Consider the following 19,686-nt stretch of genomic DNA (forward strand, 5'->3'; position numbering starts at 1 on the left):
TCCGCCTACATTGGATTTTTTGCTAAGAAGAGATTTAATTTAAACGAAAAATGTCATAAGAGCGGAAAGTGTCGTCCCTGATTAGCCTGTGCGGATTTCACAGGCTAATCTGGGACGACACTTTACGCACATGCATTATGCACAGATTTCTCAGAACACGACTCATTAGACAGCTTTGTAGAATTTTGTTCATCTGGAAGTATTATTGCTATGATTCTGAAAAAAAAGATTTGTTTTTAAGTATTCAATGGGCACATTAAAAGAAAACTTTCCAAAGCTAAAAAGTACACGATGGATAGCGGTGTGCCATTTTAATTTCAATCTGTGTTTTCATGAAAGCTAAAAATATACATTCATGTTAAAGTCATACACCTGTCATGAAAACCTTATCTTTCGAGAAAACTAGTGAAGTGTCACGAAGCAATTTTTATTTATTTTTCGCAAAACTATTAAATATTTCTCACAAAAATATCATAATATTGTATGAAGTAGAACACACTTAGTTAAAAATTTGTCCTAATTACCAGATACAAAAAATCCCAAATGTGTCCACATTTTTATTGAACATTTGTTAAAATTTCGTGAAGAACTACTGTACTTGTATATCTAATGAAATGTATGTCACTTTAATACAGTTTTAAGACAGCCATAGATTATAAAATTAACTTTTGGTATAAATTGTATTAAAATATAAGTCCATTTATATATTTGAAATGCTAACGGTTGTTGCAGCTACATAACTCATTGAGGTAATTAGATTCAAACTGCGGTCACAAAGAATAACAGCCATAGCTGCATTTATCCACCGAGTATAAGTACATTTTTGTCCCGAAGGGTGAGCCATAGAACGACTGCATAGGAAAGAAACAGCACCGTATTATATCACTGGATTTAACGCATTAATCCATTTAAATCGCTGTATACATATACTGTAAGACAAGACTTGGCACACAATTCATTGCATTAGAGGATTTATTTTCTGAAACCCGAAAAAAGTCCTTACCAACGTACGTATATATTTATATATACTGATGACATTATGTTCTCATAAGAGTATCCTACAAACGTTGGAAATTTTACTTGTCTACCCTTTAATCGGTATGTAATTTTGTTCTTATCCAACTGTCTACTATACTGTCTTTTACAATAGAATTAAATATTGTTTCGCTCCTTACGTAAAATAAACTTATTTCTTTTACATAGTAGAACTAACTTGAATTGTTGTATGCAATTTGTAACATATTTTCTTTACAAACCCAATATAGAAAATACAAACATTGTTTTTGTTCCTAATTAAAAACAATACTTCATTATATATCTCGTAACCATCTATGACCGTTCGATAAAAATTGCATTGTATCTTCTTTTCTCTAAAAACATACTAATGTAGACAATAAATGTACAGACGCTCAGTCTTTTACGTAAGAGCTTGTATTTTATGTGTCGCATATTATATTACATGTTCGTCAAAAAGTCATTTGTTGTTAAAACTATTGCCGACTCTAACCTTTAATCTTGACTTATATATCTAATTGAAATGTCAATCATGCAAATTGACGAGAAATTCATGGCACACGGTGATTGTTTTTGCACAACCTTCTGATTTATCAAAACATTATATTCTTTAGGTGTTAATCCCAACTGTTATAAACTAAATGACTTGCTAATCTTGCACTCATATACAGTATACTTCCTAATTTTCCCCGTGGTTCCCGTGAATAGCTTGTCAGTTGAGATACTGTTAAATTATGGCTGTTTTAAACGATTTTTACTTAACAAGCTCGTAGTTTCAATAATTATAAAATACAAAAACGTCTAGATCATTACAATACATACTATATTATTAATTATTTCTTAGCTAGAAAACATCATATATCGGTTGTTAAAAAATACATTATCAAATCGTGATATTTGATTATCTGCAATCATGTTGTATCCGTGTATGTTTTCTCAACAAATTACAAAATGGAACACCTCATCAATTACCACAATTTACAATAACGGTAAAAATATTGAGCGGGAAATCAATAGTCTGCGCTGTTCAATTAGTTTTACTTGTTTTTCCACTTCAATGCTAGAGCGCCTTTCCGATATCTTTTGACTTCTTCTCTATTTATCTATTGTTTAATTTATCTGAATATTTTTTTCTAAATAATTATTGAAATTATATAGCCTATATGGTATTCATACCAAACGCTTTATTGACAACAAATCACAATAATTATTAGAATAAGAATAGATAATTTCTACACGAAAGCGTTTTTTTTTCTTATCTTCGAAAAACAGAGTCTAGATCGGTGCGAAGTATACTACTAATAATAATATAGCCTATATGGTATTCATACCAAACGCTTTATTGACAACAAATCACAATAATTATTAGAATAAGAATAGATAATTTCTACACGAAAGCGTTTTTTTTTTCTTATCTTCGAAAAACAGAGTCTAGATCGGTGCGAAGTATACTAATTTTCCTTAATTGAGGTCAAAATACATGCCCACCTGAATATTATAGCCTGTTCCAACTAGTTGAAAGCAAATATCACCTATTAATAGTATGTGATACGTGTATACATGTTGTTGTTTGATATATAGATTAGTAATGATTTGAGGTAAAACTACATGCCCACCTGAATAATATAGCCTGTTCCAACTAGTTGAAAGCAAATATCACCTATTAATAGTATGCGGTACGTGTATACATGTTGTTGTTTGATGTATAGATTAGTAATGATTTCATACATGCCTTTTGTCGCTAGTCTTTTGGCATACATAAGCATTCGTTCTATCTGTGTTACTTTTTTACTTCTGATGTTAACAAAAAGCTGACTTTGACTAAAAAGCTATTTTTAGGATGAATGTTTACCATAAAAGCGTGAAATTATTGATCTATAAAATAATGGTAGTGATATTTTACGTTTTGTTAAAACTAAGCACTTTTGAAACAAATCATTTTATGCTCACAGCATATGATATATACACAGTGTACAATAATATTGTAGTGAACTAATACTTGTAAAACAGTATCTGAAATACCATAAAATGTAATTGTATTGCTTAATTGTTTAACGTGTCTGTTGTTTACAACACTTACGTTGATATTATTTTATTTTTTTGACCAACACTTGTTAAACATACTCCTGTATATCACCAACTGTATTTGTATTGTTTTCATGCTTAAACTTTTACGTTTACAAAACTAACAGTGGTAAGATTTTCATAAATACTTGTTTATCAGAACCCGGCTTATCATCAAAGGTACTTGTTATATGTATTTTTAACTACTCTGTAATGAATATAGCATAAATATGTATATTCAATTTATGTATAATTCCTTATATATGCTATATAGCTCAAGCATAGAATAAACATATTACATATTTATGTATACAAAATTAACATTGATATTGTGTTTATCAATATTTGTTAATGGAACCAGGCTTACCACCAAATGTACTTGTATTGTATTTTTTAACTCTTCTGCAATGGATATAGTACACATACGTATATACAATTTATGTATACCACAGTATAACCATATTACGTTTTATATGTATGCAACATTGACATTGATATTATGTTTATCAATATTTGGAAATCGGAACCCTGCTTACCACCCAATATACTTGCATTGTGTGTGTTTTTTTTAAACTTTATATGTATACAATATTGACATTGATATTGTGTTCATCAATGTTTGGTAATCGGAACCCGGCTTACCACCTAATATACTTGTATCGTGTGTGTTTTTTTTTTAACTCTTCTGTAAGGGATATAGTACAAATACGTATAAACAATTTATGTTTAAATCCTTAATTATGCTCTTTTGTTAAAACTTATAATAAACATATTACAGTGTGACATTTAATATGAATATGCATAAACCTCAAACATATTAATTTTTTTATTTATATATATATATTTTTTTTAAATCTTACATACCGGAAAGTAACGTCTTATACTTAGTAACTTAATTACTTAAACTTAAAAAAATACATACTCAAGTGAAATTCTTATTATTACTCATACCCACCTTTTTAAACTTCCGTTTTGAGAACATTAGATACCGATAATTTATGTCTTATATTTAGGGCAATTTACCTTGCATAAGCACATTTGCTTGTTTTTGTGTGTTCATATGTTTTATTTTATTCTTTTTTTTTCTATGTCTCTACTAGGGACAAGTCTTTTATTGAGTTTTCTTCTTACTTTTGTGATTATCTCTTTTTACTTTTTCTCTTTTTACTTCTTCAAGTCTATGGAATATTCATCTTTTTGTATTCCTAATTTTTGTTTTCTATTTTTGTTTGTATGTATGGACATCTTATGTCCTATAAAAGAAACAAACTGGACATGTTTTAAGATAGAAACTAACTGGACAAGCACATACAATTACCATTTACACACCCTCCACCTACTTAAATGATTAAATTATGTACTTTAAATGTTAAAGGATTAAACAATAAAGACAAACGAATAAAAATCTTCAAATGGTTAGACGAAAAAAAATATAGTATATGCCTTTTACAAGAATGTCATTGGACACCTACTTTAGCACAAACCTTAAAAGATGAATGGGACGGAGAAATCTATCTCAGTGGAGAACATACTAATAAACAAGGCATTGCCTTTCTGATAAAAAATAATATAGGGGTCACAGTCGATAACTTTAAGGAAATAATAATTGGTAGACAAGCAAGTATAGATATCAAGATACACGAAACACAAATAACACTAATCAACGTCTACGGCCCTAACATAGACGATTCCACATTTTACGAAACATTACAATCCTTTATAATTAATAACCAAGATAAAAATATTATAATCGGTGGTGATTTCAATACTGTCCTGAACCCATTATTGGATAAAAAGAATGGAAACCTTTATACTCATACTAAAAATAGAAACATTTTAAATAACATAATTGTAACCTACAATATGATAGATATCTGGCGTACAGTATACCCAAACGAAAGCAAATTCACCTGGCACTCAAACACAAAACCAACAATATTTTGTAGATTAGACTATTTTTTAATATCTGAATCTCTTTGCAACATTATTGCCACATGTAACATAAAACCAGGATTTATGACTGACCACTCTATAGTTGAACTTAAATTCCACAATATACAACCTGAAAGAGGCCCAGGATACTTTAAAATTAACAACAGCATTTTATTAGATACACAATATCAAACACAAATAAAACAGGAAATATTAAATACAGTTCAAAATAATAAAGATGCAAACCCAAACACCTTATGGGAAGTAATTAAAGGAAATATACGTAACACAACAATTAGATACACATCATTTAAACAAAAAGAAACACACAAACTTGAAACTGACACCATCAAAACCATTGAAACACTTGAAAAACAATTGCATCAAACAAACACAAATGATACCACCGACATTGAAAATGAAATAACATTAAAAAAACAAATATTAGATGGAATCTATCATACACATCTCAATGGAATAATACTAAGAGCGCGTGCACAGCATGTTGAACACAATGAAAAAAATACAAAATATTTCGCAAACATTGAAAAACGTAGAAGTGAACAAAAAACTGTACACAAATTAGTAGTCAATGGCAAAGATATAACAAACAGAACTCAAATACTAGAAGAACAACGTTTATTTTTCGAAACCCTCTATAAAAGAAAAAATGTTGAAAATAACACCCTTTTTAAAAATACACATCACGCTTTAAACCAGGAGGAAAAACAACTGTGCGACGGATTGCTAAATGAATATGAATGTGGATTAGCCCTAAAAGAAATGCAAAATAACAAAAGCCCAGGATCTGATGGCATCACAATCGAATTTTATAAAATATTCTGGAATGATATAAAAACACATCTAATTAATTCACTTAACTATTCATTTAACAACGAAAACTTAACTACGCTACAAAAACAAGGTATTATATCACTTATTCCAAAACCTGGAAAAAACTTAGAATCATTATCGAACTGGCGCCCGATAAGTTTACTTAACAATGATTATAAAATTGCAACTAAAAGTATAGCAAACAGAATAAAAAAAATATTACCATCAATCATTTCAAAATCTCAATCTGGTTTCATAAAAGGACGTTACATTGGTGAAAACGTTCGTCTTATCCAAGAATGCATAAACTATTTCAACAATTCAAATAATCCTGGTCTAATATTCTTTGCAGACTTTGAAAAGGCATTCGATTCGCTTGATCATTCATTTATGTTCTCTTGCTTAGAAAATATGAACTTTGGTGAAAGTCTCATTCAATGGGTCAAACTATTCTATACCGATATTAACAGTATAATCATTAACAATGGCTTCTTTTCAAACAGTTTTAACATCGAACGAGGGGTTCGACAAGGATGTCCACTCTCATCATCCCTATTTATTATTTGCATCGAGTATCTATCACATCACATCCAATCAAATAAACACATAAAAGGCATATCACTAGAACCTGACGAAGAAATCAAACAATCCCTTTTTGCTGACGATGCAACTTATTTTTTAAATAACAATTACGATTCTTTCCATAACCTTATAGAGTCGCTAACCCTTTACGGAATGACATCGGGTCTTAAACTAAACAAAAGTAAATGTACTGTGCTACGAGTAGGTAAATTAAAACAAAGTAATGTTCAATATAATAAAGAAATGAAATTTAATTGGACATCCGATGAAGCCACAACGTTAGGAATTACTTTCACAAATAATGAAAAGGATACAGTTCTAAAAAACATACTACCTAAATTACAGAATTTTAAAAACTGCTTAAAATCATGGCATCATCGTAAACTTACACTTATTGGAAAAAACACAGTATTGAAAACGTTTGCACTTCCTAAGTTAATATATGTATTTACAGTTCTCCCAAATCCACCAATTGATGTTATTAACGATATAAAATCAGCAATATTTAATTTCATATGGGACGGTAAGCCTGATAAAATAAAAAGAACTCAGCTAATTCAATCTGTAGAAAATGGAGGTATCCAATTAACGAACATTGACTCATTCTTGAATGCAATCAAATGCAGCTGGGTTAAAAGATACCTAGATAGTACCAATACGAGTAAATGGAAATTATTCTACCAGAAAATCCTAAAAAAATATGGTGACTCCTTACTCTTTGAATGTAACATCAGCAATACTATCTTACATGAAATTGCAAACGAAAACATATTTCTGTCTTATGTTCTATCAGCGTGGAGTGATGTCACTCATAATTTAGAAACCCAAACCAGCAGTAAAACAATAATATGGAATAATAAAGACATAACGTCAAACAATAAGACGTTTTTCTATAAAGACTGGTTTGAACGAAGCATTAAATATGTCGACCAACTATATGACTACAGAATTAAGGATTTCTACTCTTTTGATAATATATGCTACATATACGGAATACCTTCAAATAATTTTCTGAAGTACTACACACTAATCAAAAGCATACCCATACATATTAAATCTGAAATCAATACAAATAATACACCATGTACTCAAACAACATTTGTAGAAAACATACTTGGAAGAAAAAACAAAACAAATAAAATATTTTACACACTACAAATTAAAAACCCTACAGAAAACTCCAAAATCAAAAATAACTGGCAAGTCCTTTTTGGAGAAAATGAACTAAATTGGAAACACATATTTACCATGCCATATAAAGCAACAATTGAAAGCACACTGAGAAATTTTCAATATAAATACATCCATAGAATTATAGCTACAAATAAATATCTCTATAAATGCAAATTATCTAACTCAAATCTGTGTGACTTCTGCAGTGAAAACATTGAAACTATAGAACATCTTTTTTGGGAGTGCAAACACATCCAGCCTATTTGGAATCAATTAATATCTTTTCTTGAACAACATCAACTAAACACTAAACTATCTTTCTTAGATGTAAGTTTCGGAATTAACTCATTGAAATCAATAGACTGTAATAATATTGTGAATTTTATGGTTATATTGATGAAATATTTTATCTTAAACATGAAGTACAAAAAACAAGTACCAAATTTTAATTGTTTTGTCCATAGTCTTAAACTAAAAATCCAGATTGAGAAAGAAATAGCCCTCAGTAATGACACATTACAAATCTTTGAACAAAAATGGAATCGGATTAAATTCTCATAATGTTTTGTCCACTAATATACATTTCACTCTAATGTTAATTTATCCCTCTAAAATAGTTTTGTTTATTTTTTTTCTCAATCGGACAAGATCATTGTGAATATACAACAAAATACACAAGTCCAGTATGCTTTCTTCAGACTTTATACAACTCATCATTGTTCATAACTATTTCTCTGTTGTTCTTTTCTTTTCTCTCTAAAAAATATATATATATATTAGCATATCTTGTATAACATGTCTGAACTTTATTGCTTTGTACAATCACTGTGTTGTATGCTCATATACATGTTTACATTGTATGTATGATATTGAATAAAAAAAAAAAAAAATATTTATATATACTTATATAATATATAAATTTTTGTGTCGTAAATAACGGGAGTGTGAAAGGTATGTTGTTTTCTTTAAATTTTATTCAATTGATTCTTTACATTAAAATAATTATTTGTGATATTATAAGTCATTACTTTATTAAACAGGATTCATTTTTTAAATTTTAAATGGATTTTGTATGATGAAATATAGCATCTATTAGGACTGTTACTCTTTAAAGAATATTTTGCTTATTGATAAAAAATTTAATTGAGTCGCGCTCTGGGAAAACGGGGTTTAATGCATGATCGTAAAGTATCGTCCTAGATAAGCAGTCCGGCAATTCCCGCTTGAACTAGTTTTTTTGCTGAGAAGAGACATTCTTAAAACGAGGAAAACTATGAAGGCGGAAAGTGTCGTCCCTGATTCTCCTGTGCGGACTGCAGAGGCTAGTCTGGCGAGAGACTTGACTTACATGCATTCAGTCGGTTTTCTTAGAGCGAGGTTTTAATATGTTCTCAACATGAATATTGTGTGGTAATTTCATTTACATTTGTGCAAAGTTCGTTGTTCTTTGGCTGGTGTAAATAACTACACCGATAAGACTTTTCGCCCAAAATATTTTCAACCAAATCCTTAATTATCGATAACGTAATGAAAACCCATTCAACGCGATTGTTTCCTTTGTCATGTTCATTTATTTCATTCGTTATATAAATATTTATGGTCGTAATACCGAAGTGGTCGTAAAGAGAGTTTTTACTGTTTCTACTTTACTGATCTGCGTTAATAGCATGAACACATGCATATAAAATTTCATTTAGTTAATATTTTGGTACCGATATATTTTACCCAATGCTTATATGCGTATTACAAGAACTTTGTTTTAGGTCTTAATAAACTTTTTTTAGTTAAAAACTGAAGATGAAACAATTTTATACCACGACTATGACAAAAGAAATTTAATTATAATTGATTCACTGATTATCGATCTCAAATGTTGTGTGTTGTGTAAAAGAGCTTCGCTCTTGAAAAACGTGGTTTATTGCATATGTTACTATATTTAGTAACAAAATTGGCCGTTTTTTCGCGAACAACTCGTGAAAATCTCGGTATTGAGCAAGTGTGCAAATAACCGGTTATTGGCACACTGTGCCAAAATCGGTTATTTTCAAACTTCCGGTTATCTCGCAGCAACGGCGGATCGTCGGCACGCGTTGACGTTACGTATTTTGCGACATGAGCGTTAAAACAAAATGGCGTCTGAACGGGTATTGATCAATCGCACATTCTCGGCCCTTTCCGTCAAACATCGGATAAGTACCTCGAAGGAGATAGTATGAATACACATTTCGGAAGCGGTATTGCGGTCTACCTACGCGGGCCTACGCGAATCAAAATTACATAGTAAAAACAAACATGGCCGGTTTTGCGAGTTGTTTACATTTTGCAAAGATGAAAATGGGGATTTTCTATGCTCTGAAGTACAAACTCTACAGGAGTTATGGACGCCATCGTTGTTATTGTTTTTGTTGTTGTAACATTCTTAGAATGGTATCACGTGGGCGGACTACTTTCAACCCGTATTTCTCCCGAGTCCGATTATGATAATCTGCGAGGGGTACCGAATGGGGTATTGATATCTCTTTTTTTACTCAAAACCGGCTTTCCGTACTTTTATTGTCCCCTACCGGTTTCACCGGAGGGGACTTATGGTTTGCACTCTGTCTGTCAGTCTGTCAGTCAGTCAGTCACACTTTTCTGGATCCTGCGATAACTTTATAAGTTCTTAATATGTTTTCATGAAACTTGAAACATGGATAGATGGCAATATGGACATTATGCACGTCATTTCATTTTGTTCCTACGTCAATAATTCTGGTTGCTATGGCAACAAATAGACTAGAATTACTGCTGAAAATGGTGGTTTTCTGGATCCTGCGATAACTTTAAAAGTTCTTAATATTTTTTTCATGAAACTTGAAACATGGATAGATGGCAAAATGGACATTATGCACGTCATTTCATTGTGTTACTACGTCAAAAATTCTGATTGCTATGACAACAACAAAAATTCTGACAATGGTGGAATTTCTGACAATGGTGGAGCCGGTAGGGGACTATATTGCTTGGCAATAGTTTTGTTTTTCATGCAACTGATAGCGCAATTTATGACGTATATTGTATGACGTAATTTCTCTGACGAAACACACTAGTTTGAGAGGACATGTTGGACGTATTGTTTTTTTAACAGTAAAAAATATTTGTTTACATCATTGAACAAATGCAAAACGTATTTCGCATTGCGTGTTTATCGTGCATAATTGAAAACTTCGATAGGAATACAATAAAATAGTGTGGTTTAAAATAGATTTCGATAAAGAGATTTACAAATTAAAAAAGTAAGTGCAACTCGTTTTCAATTTCATTGTTATAAATATTGATTAAAAGTTGTCATTGAGTTAAGCTTGTCGTTTATATTAAATATTGTTTTTATTTCGATATTTATTATTAATTTCGATATACACGACATATGTATACATATGATGAACATATGCAATAAACAGGTCATTATATGGAGAAATTGTGCCTTTAGTGGTTATTGGCACACTTGGTGTTTATTTGCACTCGGGCTATAAAAGCCCTCGTGCAAATAACTCACCAAGTGTGCCAATAACAACTAAAGGCACACTTTCTCCATATAATAATCTATACTGTATGCATGTGCAGAGTCGTCCCAGCGTCGTATCAGGGACGACATTTTCCGCTTTTATGGATTTTCGTTTAAAGGAGGTCTATTCATAGGGAAAATCCAAATTAGGCGATTCAGTGATTGATTAGCCTTTAGAATAAATATGTTTACACCTGTTTTGTCGATTTCAGTGGAGACATGCGCGCGCAGGTTGTCATCTGCCTGGTATTGTTTGTACCGGAAGTCTTTTTAGCGGCACCCGATGGATGCACCAACAATCGAGGTGATTTTAAGTAGCGTTATAGGTTAACGGTATTTTATAACTAGTTCTATGTGTGGTATTCGGATTACAACTGTCACTATTATCTCTATTTAATCTTCTAACGGCATTTGAACTATTCCCGAACAGCTTCTCGTGGTATCAACATCTATAACTTGTGAATAAACAATGTGTTTCATTTACCCATTCCCAAAAATTATTAGACGACCTTTCGAGTGACATGGCATACACGTCAAACTTGCTGTTTATATTTCCTATTTCTCCTTAAGGTATGTACGAATGCGACTACCTGACGGTCAATCCCCCGCTGTCTTCCAGCGACTTTACCGACCCGCCTGCGCAGCGCATTCGCATCTACAATGTGAACGCTGACCTGACTTCCGGTTACTTCGAGTACGTTTTTAGCGTTCTGCTTTTAAAGATTATATTAGAGGCGCTCTGAGAAGACGGGATTTCGTGCATGTTTGCCAAGGGTCGTACCATATTAGCATGTGCAGTCCACACAGGCTTATCAGAAACGGCACTTTCCACTTTTATGGAAGTTTTCGTTGAAAGGAAGTCTCTTCTTTGCTAAATTCAAGTTGCAGCCAAAAAGTGTCGCCACTGATTAGCCTGTGCGGTCTAAACAGGCTAATCTGGAACGAAACTTAACGCACAGGCATTTAGTCCCTTTTTCTCAGATCGCGGCTCATATTAGATCTACACCAGATGTTTATTGAATGTGGCCGTATATATTCAAAAATCAAATTACTTTGATAAACAATAATATACACAAGATATCATTAAATGCAAACAGTATCATACGTTAAAAACTAATCAAATGTTACGAAATTCATTCAAGTAATTAAATATCAGAAATAACATATGAAATACAATCTACGATTCAATATCATACACGGCGAATATTAATGTAATGAAATCATATTTATAAATTACTTCGATACAAATGTGTATACGCAATATGTTAAAATTGTGACAATTGTAAAGTGCATGTGTTCTTTTGACTGTGAAAACCTAAATAAACAGTACGCATCTTCATCGGTTCGCTCGTGGGTTCGAGATAGCAGCCTTCTAAGTCGACGGGACGCAGAGATCCTTAAACGTTTCTTGACTTAGTATCTCGTTCTCGTAAGAAAGTGACGACTGTATGGGCAATGCCATTTTCAACGTCAAATAGATTTATGATACGCTTTAAGCCCCCCTCTGTGTTCCTTATTACAGATCGGATTTCGATAACCTTGACACCAGCTCGACCTTTGACCCCAATTTTGCCGCCACCCTGGAGATCAAATGCAAAAGCGGGGCGGGAGCCGTGTCGGTGGCCAAGGACTTCTTCTCGTACATGAGCTACGTGTACGAGGTGAAAATCATCAACTGCAAGCTAGCCATTCAGGACAGTGCATTTAGGTACATGCTATCATTGACGCAATTTTTACGATGTGCATCTGTTGATTGCATGTTTGTGCCTGCGTGGCATATTAGTATTTTGTAATTTGAGCATTCATATATGCGATGTTGATCTTGGCTCATTATGTTGACTGAAAGATTTGTTAAGAGGGCCAATATTTTATTGCATATATATTAAACTGGATCACAACATAATTATCAATTTTAAGAATAGGGAAAACATGACTTTCCACCGTTATCGATCGACGATTAGGTACGAAGCGTGCCATGCACAGGGGCGTTAACGTTTTTTGCGGGCGCCAGGCCAGAAAGGGTCATTCGGCCTACATAGATATATGCAAAGCAAATGGGTTGTACGTAAAATACTTTTTGGTAGACATACAATTTAGTGTATGTTAAATAGGTTCCTATAGCAATAAATCTATGATAAAATGCTCATTTGAGTGGAATATGTTGAAGTATCAAGTAGACATATGCAGATGTCAATTGCATTACGGAGAGTTTTGCATTCTTTAAATAAACCATGTGTTCGGCAATCAATTTACAGCGGATTTAAAGTGTTGAACCAGCTTGTGATTGAGAACGGCACGACGACATTTGATGAGAAGGCGTTCGACGGCGTACAGGTCCAGAAACCCACCTCCGCAGGCCACAAAATACCCGTCATGTGAGTACCAATACCCGCATTCTATACATAGATGGTGACGTCACTACGTTATTGTAAAGACCGGTGTGACACATTGCCAATACCCGGCATCTATGTACTAAAACCCGTCATGTGGGTTCCAATACCCGTCATGTGAGTACCACAATATACACGTAATGTTAGTACCACATAGAACTCCAAACACCTTAAATGGAACCAGCATATCAAATCCCTGACGTTTTAACCAACAACGTGATGATAGCAAAGCCATGTGCTAAAATATTTTTTTCCGTTGTTTTTGTGTGTTTTTTTGGTTTAGTAATATTTTTAATCATGAACCTAAACTTAAACACTGTTTTCAAAATATAAAGTGGCATGACACTTCTTGTTTTTATATAATACTTAAACATCAAAATCCTTCCCGATCTGAAAGGATTTTCTTCTGATGGCATAGATTATTTTATGTGAGAGCTTGGAACGACATCTCTGCGTGGGGATTGAGTACATTTATATCCGTAATATAAGTACCACAATATATCCATCAGGTGAATACCACAATAGTACCGTCATGTGAGTATTTAATATACCCGTCATGTACGTACCACAATATACCACTAATGTGAGTTCCACAATATACCACTCATGTGAGTTACACAATATACCCGTCATGTAAGTACCGAAATATACCCCTCATGTGAGTTCCACGAATTACCCCTCATGTGAGTTCCACAATATACCCCTCAAGTGGGTAACGCAATAAACCCGTCATATGAGAACCACAATATACCCGTCGTAAGCATACCACACTATACCCGTCATGTGAGTACCACAATATACACGTCATGTGAGTACCACAATATACCCATCATGTTAGTAAAACAATATACCCGTCATGTGAGTACCACACTATATCCGTCATGTGAATACCACAATATACCCGTCATGTTAGTACCACAATATACCCGTCATGTGAGTACCACAATATACCCGTCACGTGAGTACCACAATATACCCGTCACTTGAGTACCACAATATACCCGTCAAGTGAATACCACAATATACCCGTCATGTTAGTACAACAATATACCCATCATGTTAGTAAAACAATAAACCCGTCATGTGAGTACCACACTATATCCGTCATGTGAATACCACAATATACCCGTCATGTTAGTACCACAATATACCCGTCATGTGAGTACCACACTATATCGATCATGTGAATACCACAATATACCCGTCATGTTAGTACCACAATATACCCGTCATGTGAGTACCACAATATACCCGTCATGTGAATACCACAATACACCCGTCATGTGAGTACCACAATATACACGTCATGTGAATACCACATTATACCCGTCATGTTAGTACCACAATATACCCGTCATGTTACTGAAACAATATACCCGTCATGTGAGTACCACAAAACATTCGTCGTGTGAGTACCACAATATACACGTCATGTGAGTACCACAATACACCCGTCATGTGAGTACCACAATATACCCGTCAAGTGAGTAGCACAATATACCCGTCATGTTAGTCAAACAATATACCCGTCATGTGAGTACCACACTATATTCGTCATGTGAAAACCACAATATACCCATCATGTGAGTACCACACAATATCCGTCATGTGAATACCACAATATACCCGTCATGTTAGTACCACAATATACCCGTCATGTGAGTACCACACTATATCCGTCATGTGAATACCACAATACACCCGTCATGTTAGTACCACAATATACCCGTCATGTGAGTACCACAATATACCTGTCATGTCAGTACCAAAATATACCCGTCATGTAAGTAACACAATACACCCGTCATGTGAGTACCACAATATACACGTCATGTGAGTACCACAATATACCCGTCATGTGAGTACCACACTATATCCGTCATGTGAATACCACAATACACCCATCATGTGAGTACGACAATATATCCGTCATGTAAATACCACAATATACCCGTAATGTTAGTACCACAATAAACCCGTCATGTGAGTACCACACTATATCCGTCATGTGAATACCACAATACACCCGTCATGTTAGTACCACAATATACCCGTCATGTGAGTACCACAATATACCTGTCATGTGAGTACCACAATATACCCGTCATGTAAGTAGCACAATACACCCGCCATGTGAGTACCACAATATACCCGTCATGTGAGTACCACACTATACACGTCATATGAGTACCACAATATACCCGTCAGGTGAGTTCCACACTATATCCGTCATGTGAATACCACAATACACCCATCATGTGAGTACCACAATTTACCCGTCATGTGAGTACCACAATATACACGTCATGTAAGTAGCACAACACACCCGTCATGTGAGTACCACAATATACCCGTCATGTGAGTACCACAATAAACACGTCATGTAAGTAGCACAATACACTCGTCATGTGAGTACCACAATATTCCCGTCATGTGAGTACCACAATATACACGTCACGTAAGTAGCACAATACACCCGTCATGTGAGTACCACAATATACCCGTCATGTGAGTACCACAATATACACGTCATGTAAGTAACACAATATACACGTCATGTAAGTAGCACAATACACACGTCATGTGAGTACCGCAAATACACGTCATGTGAGTTAAACAATATACCCGTCATGTGAGTACCACATTATAATTATCAATCGCATCCATGCATGTTGAAGTAGGAATATTAACACGTTTTCCATGTCTCGTTTAATTTAGTTTACATATTGATACATTTTGTAATTTGTCAGGTCCGGCTCGCTGGTCATTCGGGACAGCACTACGACAGGAAACATCCTGCCTGCCGGATTGTTGACATCACAGACGGGTCTCGTGTCTCTGACCCTCGAGGTGTGTATGGTGAAAGGGAAACGCTGCACTTTATAGTAAACTTTGTTAACAATCACTTGTTTGTATTGGCTTCATTGCCTAAAAAAAGAACAAAGCGACGTGTGAGTTAAGTTTATCGGTAAGTCATGGCAACCATATATTGTATTTAAAACTGGTTGCTACGTATTGGCAATATAGCAGGCAACATTGTTTGGTTGTTTTCTGCAAATTTAAATGAACAGATGAACGTGTATGAAAAGTATTAATACATGAATATTGATATTATTCTAACACGAACTTACGTAGAAAACGTAAACTCCCAACATCTTGTAATTTCCTAAACATAAAAGGGTATGGACCTCAGCTCTCTGGACGACTCGCTCCTGACCAAGAACACTGCACTCCGCTTCCTATCATTGGGCCATAACGCATTTACGGAACTACCGACTGGACTCCTCGACAACCAGAACTCGCTGGCGGAACTGCATCTCTACAATACGCGCCTGGAGTGCACCTGCGAGAAGCTCTGGCTCTACAAGCACTTAGACACCACGCGCACCAAGGTTTTTGGTGACGTTATCTGCTCCTCTCCTACCGACTGGACGGGTACGCTTATACATGTGTCCTTTAGTTGTGTCGCCTACACTGTGAAAAGGAGGTTGAATGCATTTGCGTAAAGTGCCGTCCGAGATAAGCCTGTGAAGTCTAATCAAGGTAACCAAGGACGACACTTTCCGCTGTCACGGTATTTTTTGTTTTAATGAAGTGACCTCTTAACGAAAATCCAGTTAAGGCGGAAAGTGTTGCACTTTACATGGACATGCATCAGACCCCTTTTCACAGAGCGAGGCTTAATTGCATTAATATACTAAATAAATAAGGCTGACTATCATATTTTATGTAATGATAAAAATATACATGTACATGTATTTCTTTTGATAATGAACACTATTATCGTTTGCGGAGACCTGTCGTGAGCCACAATGACCGCATATGGATGGCATAAGACCAATTTTCTAATGACGCGGCTTATATTCCACAATAGCAGTAAAAAGGTTATACATAAAATCAGACAGACAATCGGAATTGACGACCAATGAGCAAATTTGCTAAATTTGACTAATTAACACGCTTGGTTTTCATTGCATGATGTACAATATGTGTGTTCCGATTTGCAGAAAAGAAGGCGGCGGTTTTCTACTACTCCGAATGCGTTGAGGCTCCGGCGGTATGCGGAAACGGTGAGAGCTTAGCAATCACCTTATTATTAAACATTCTTGGTAGGCGAGTTAATCGTATATGAATGCGTCCTATTTGTAGAGAAAATTAAGTCAACTTTTGTTAAATGACTACTACCCAGGTTGCATAATCAACATCAATATTATGAAGAGACTTTCTTTAAACACAAACGTCAATGCACGCGGAATGTGTCGTCCGTGAATAGCCTGTGCCGACTTCACAAGTTTATCTGTGACGACACTTTGCGCATTCCCATTAAGCCCAGTGTTCCCAGAACGAGCCTCATTAACACTGCAGTGCACGTGTTTTGCAGGCATGATTCTGCTGGGCGCATGCGTGACCTGGCTTGAGCTGGGGCTGTCAATCATGTGCATTGTGGCCTTCATACTGTCAATTGTGGTACTGGTTCTCACAATCGTCACCAAGAAGGAGGCGGAGGAGGGCGCCGAAGGTAAGCGCCGGGGCGGCCGGAAGCCGACACAGCCGAGGCAATCAGGGGCACAAGCACTCCCAAAGAAATCCGGGCCAACCAAGGCCAAGGGCGCGTGGAATTAAGTGAAAATTGAAAATAATATGTATTTAGGAAATCGGTTTGACTGAAATTGTTCGTTTTTTTTTACTTTTATACTCCTTTGATTTTTGTTTTTTTGATCTTATTCAATGATTCTTTTGATTACCTTTTACAAACAATAAATCGCATTTTAAAACAAATATTTATTATTTTTTCATGTGTGCGTTCGTTTTTTTTTATAGTAAACAACTTAACACTTTACATGCAGGCCTTGAAGAGAGAAATTATACCATGAAAATGAACTAGCCTATGAAAAATGATTGTCATGATCGTAATAGTATTTCTATCTGTTGCAAACAAAACAAGTGTTATACACTGCTGAATTTGTTTTTATTATGCCGACTTGTTCAAAGTAATAATCACATTTTATTTTATGCTTTCCGGTGGTTTATAGAGAAATATCAGTGAATTAAAACTGATAATTTCACTGTTTCAAACAATGAAAATTATCAGTGAAAATTATTGATCATTTTCACTGTTTATGTTAAATGACGTCATTTTCCCAGCGAAATTCTTTAGTTAAACTCAATGTATATGAACTGTGAAAAAAGGATTAAATAAAAAGAAAATTTGTTCGGTTCGGTGGATTATCGATTTTAATTCACTCGTGATCATATAAAATATATATTTTCACTCGTGGCTGCGCCACTCTTGAAAATATTATTTTCTATGATCACTCGTGAATTAAAATCGATAATACACCGAATCCAACAAATATCCTCTATACATTTTCTGTAATTCCTCTATTAATTACGGTTTTTGTTTGTATTTATACCGTTCTTCTGTCGACAGTGTTTTAACGTTATATCTTTTTGGAAGAGGTCTTTACGTATACTGTTAAATAAACGTTTGATTTGTTTTCATGCAACTACTCATTTTATTCTGATCAATTCTTACAGTTATTATGTCTTTAAGTTTCATAAACGCTTCATATGTGGCCAATTAGATGTAGCCAATCTCATCTTTGTTTAAAATTATACCAACACTCATGAGCCATTTCTACATGTCTAAGATAAATACAATTCAGTGCATTTAATAAAATGATAAACGGACACAAACGTTACGACTCAAATTGAAAAATGTATAATAAAATCAAACTGTGCACCCGTCCGAAAGTAAATGTGGTGCAATTTTGCTTTTGTTTTTAAGTTGAAGTTGTCTGCAAGTTGAAAGAAGTTGGGGGAAAATCCCAGCTACTATCAACAGCTGAATCGGAAGCATCCCAATGTCGATCAAAGTGTTCATAAATTATACTTTAGCTTGGACTTTCAAAACAAATAGTTGAAACATTACAAATATATTATTACCTATGTCTATACTAGATTTTACCCCTTTCTAAAATAATACATTATGTGTGATTGGGTTTATGCCCAATTGCTTAATGGTATCATATGTATTGAATACTTAAAATATCCTGTACTTTTCTAAGTTCTGCCAAGAAAAGGTAACACGTAACTCTGTTTTGTATAAAGACATAATAATGCCCATTTTTAACTTTGAATTGTGGCCGAATT

The 19,686-nt window shown here is 34.2% G+C and overlaps 1 protein-coding gene across 1 annotated transcript; it reads left to right on the forward strand.

The window, feature by feature from the left end:
- The first annotated feature begins 904 nt into the window (after nucleotides 1–904).
- Nucleotides 905–19,287, forward strand: LOC127876402 (uncharacterized). Its single transcript, XM_052421611.1, has 9 exons — nucleotides 905–1,007; nucleotides 11,356–11,447; nucleotides 11,714–11,837; nucleotides 12,666–12,851; nucleotides 13,399–13,518; nucleotides 16,284–16,383; nucleotides 16,713–16,968; nucleotides 17,541–17,603; nucleotides 17,915–19,287. Exons 2-9 carry the CDS (start codon nucleotides 11,363–11,365, stop codon nucleotides 18,154–18,156), a joined length of 1,176 nt encoding a protein of 391 aa, XP_052277571.1. The 5' UTR covers nucleotides 905–1,007; nucleotides 11,356–11,362; the 3' UTR covers nucleotides 18,157–19,287.
- The last annotated feature ends 399 nt before the right edge of the window (nucleotides 19,288–19,686 follow it).

Source organism: Dreissena polymorpha, chromosome 4 (assembly GCF_020536995.1).
Source record: "Dreissena polymorpha isolate Duluth1 chromosome 4, UMN_Dpol_1.0, whole genome shotgun sequence".
NCBI lineage: Eukaryota > Metazoa > Mollusca > Bivalvia > Myida > Dreissenidae > Dreissena > Dreissena polymorpha.

What these genes read in the sequence shown, in the direction of transcription:
- LOC127876402 (XM_052421611.1), top strand. Translation starts at nt 11,363, where the DNA reads ATGCGCGCGCAGGTTGTCATCTGCCTGGTATTGTTTGTACCGGAAGTC. An exon ending in TGGATGCACCAACAATCGAG is followed by an intron (nt 11,448 to 11,713) that starts GTGATTTTAAGT and finishes TTTCTCCTTAAG; the next exon opens with GTATGTACGAATGCGACTAC. An exon ending in TCGTGTCTCTGACCCTCGAG is followed by an intron (nt 16,384 to 16,712) that starts GTGTGTATGGTG and finishes TAAACATAAAAG; the next exon opens with GGTATGGACCTCAGCTCTCT.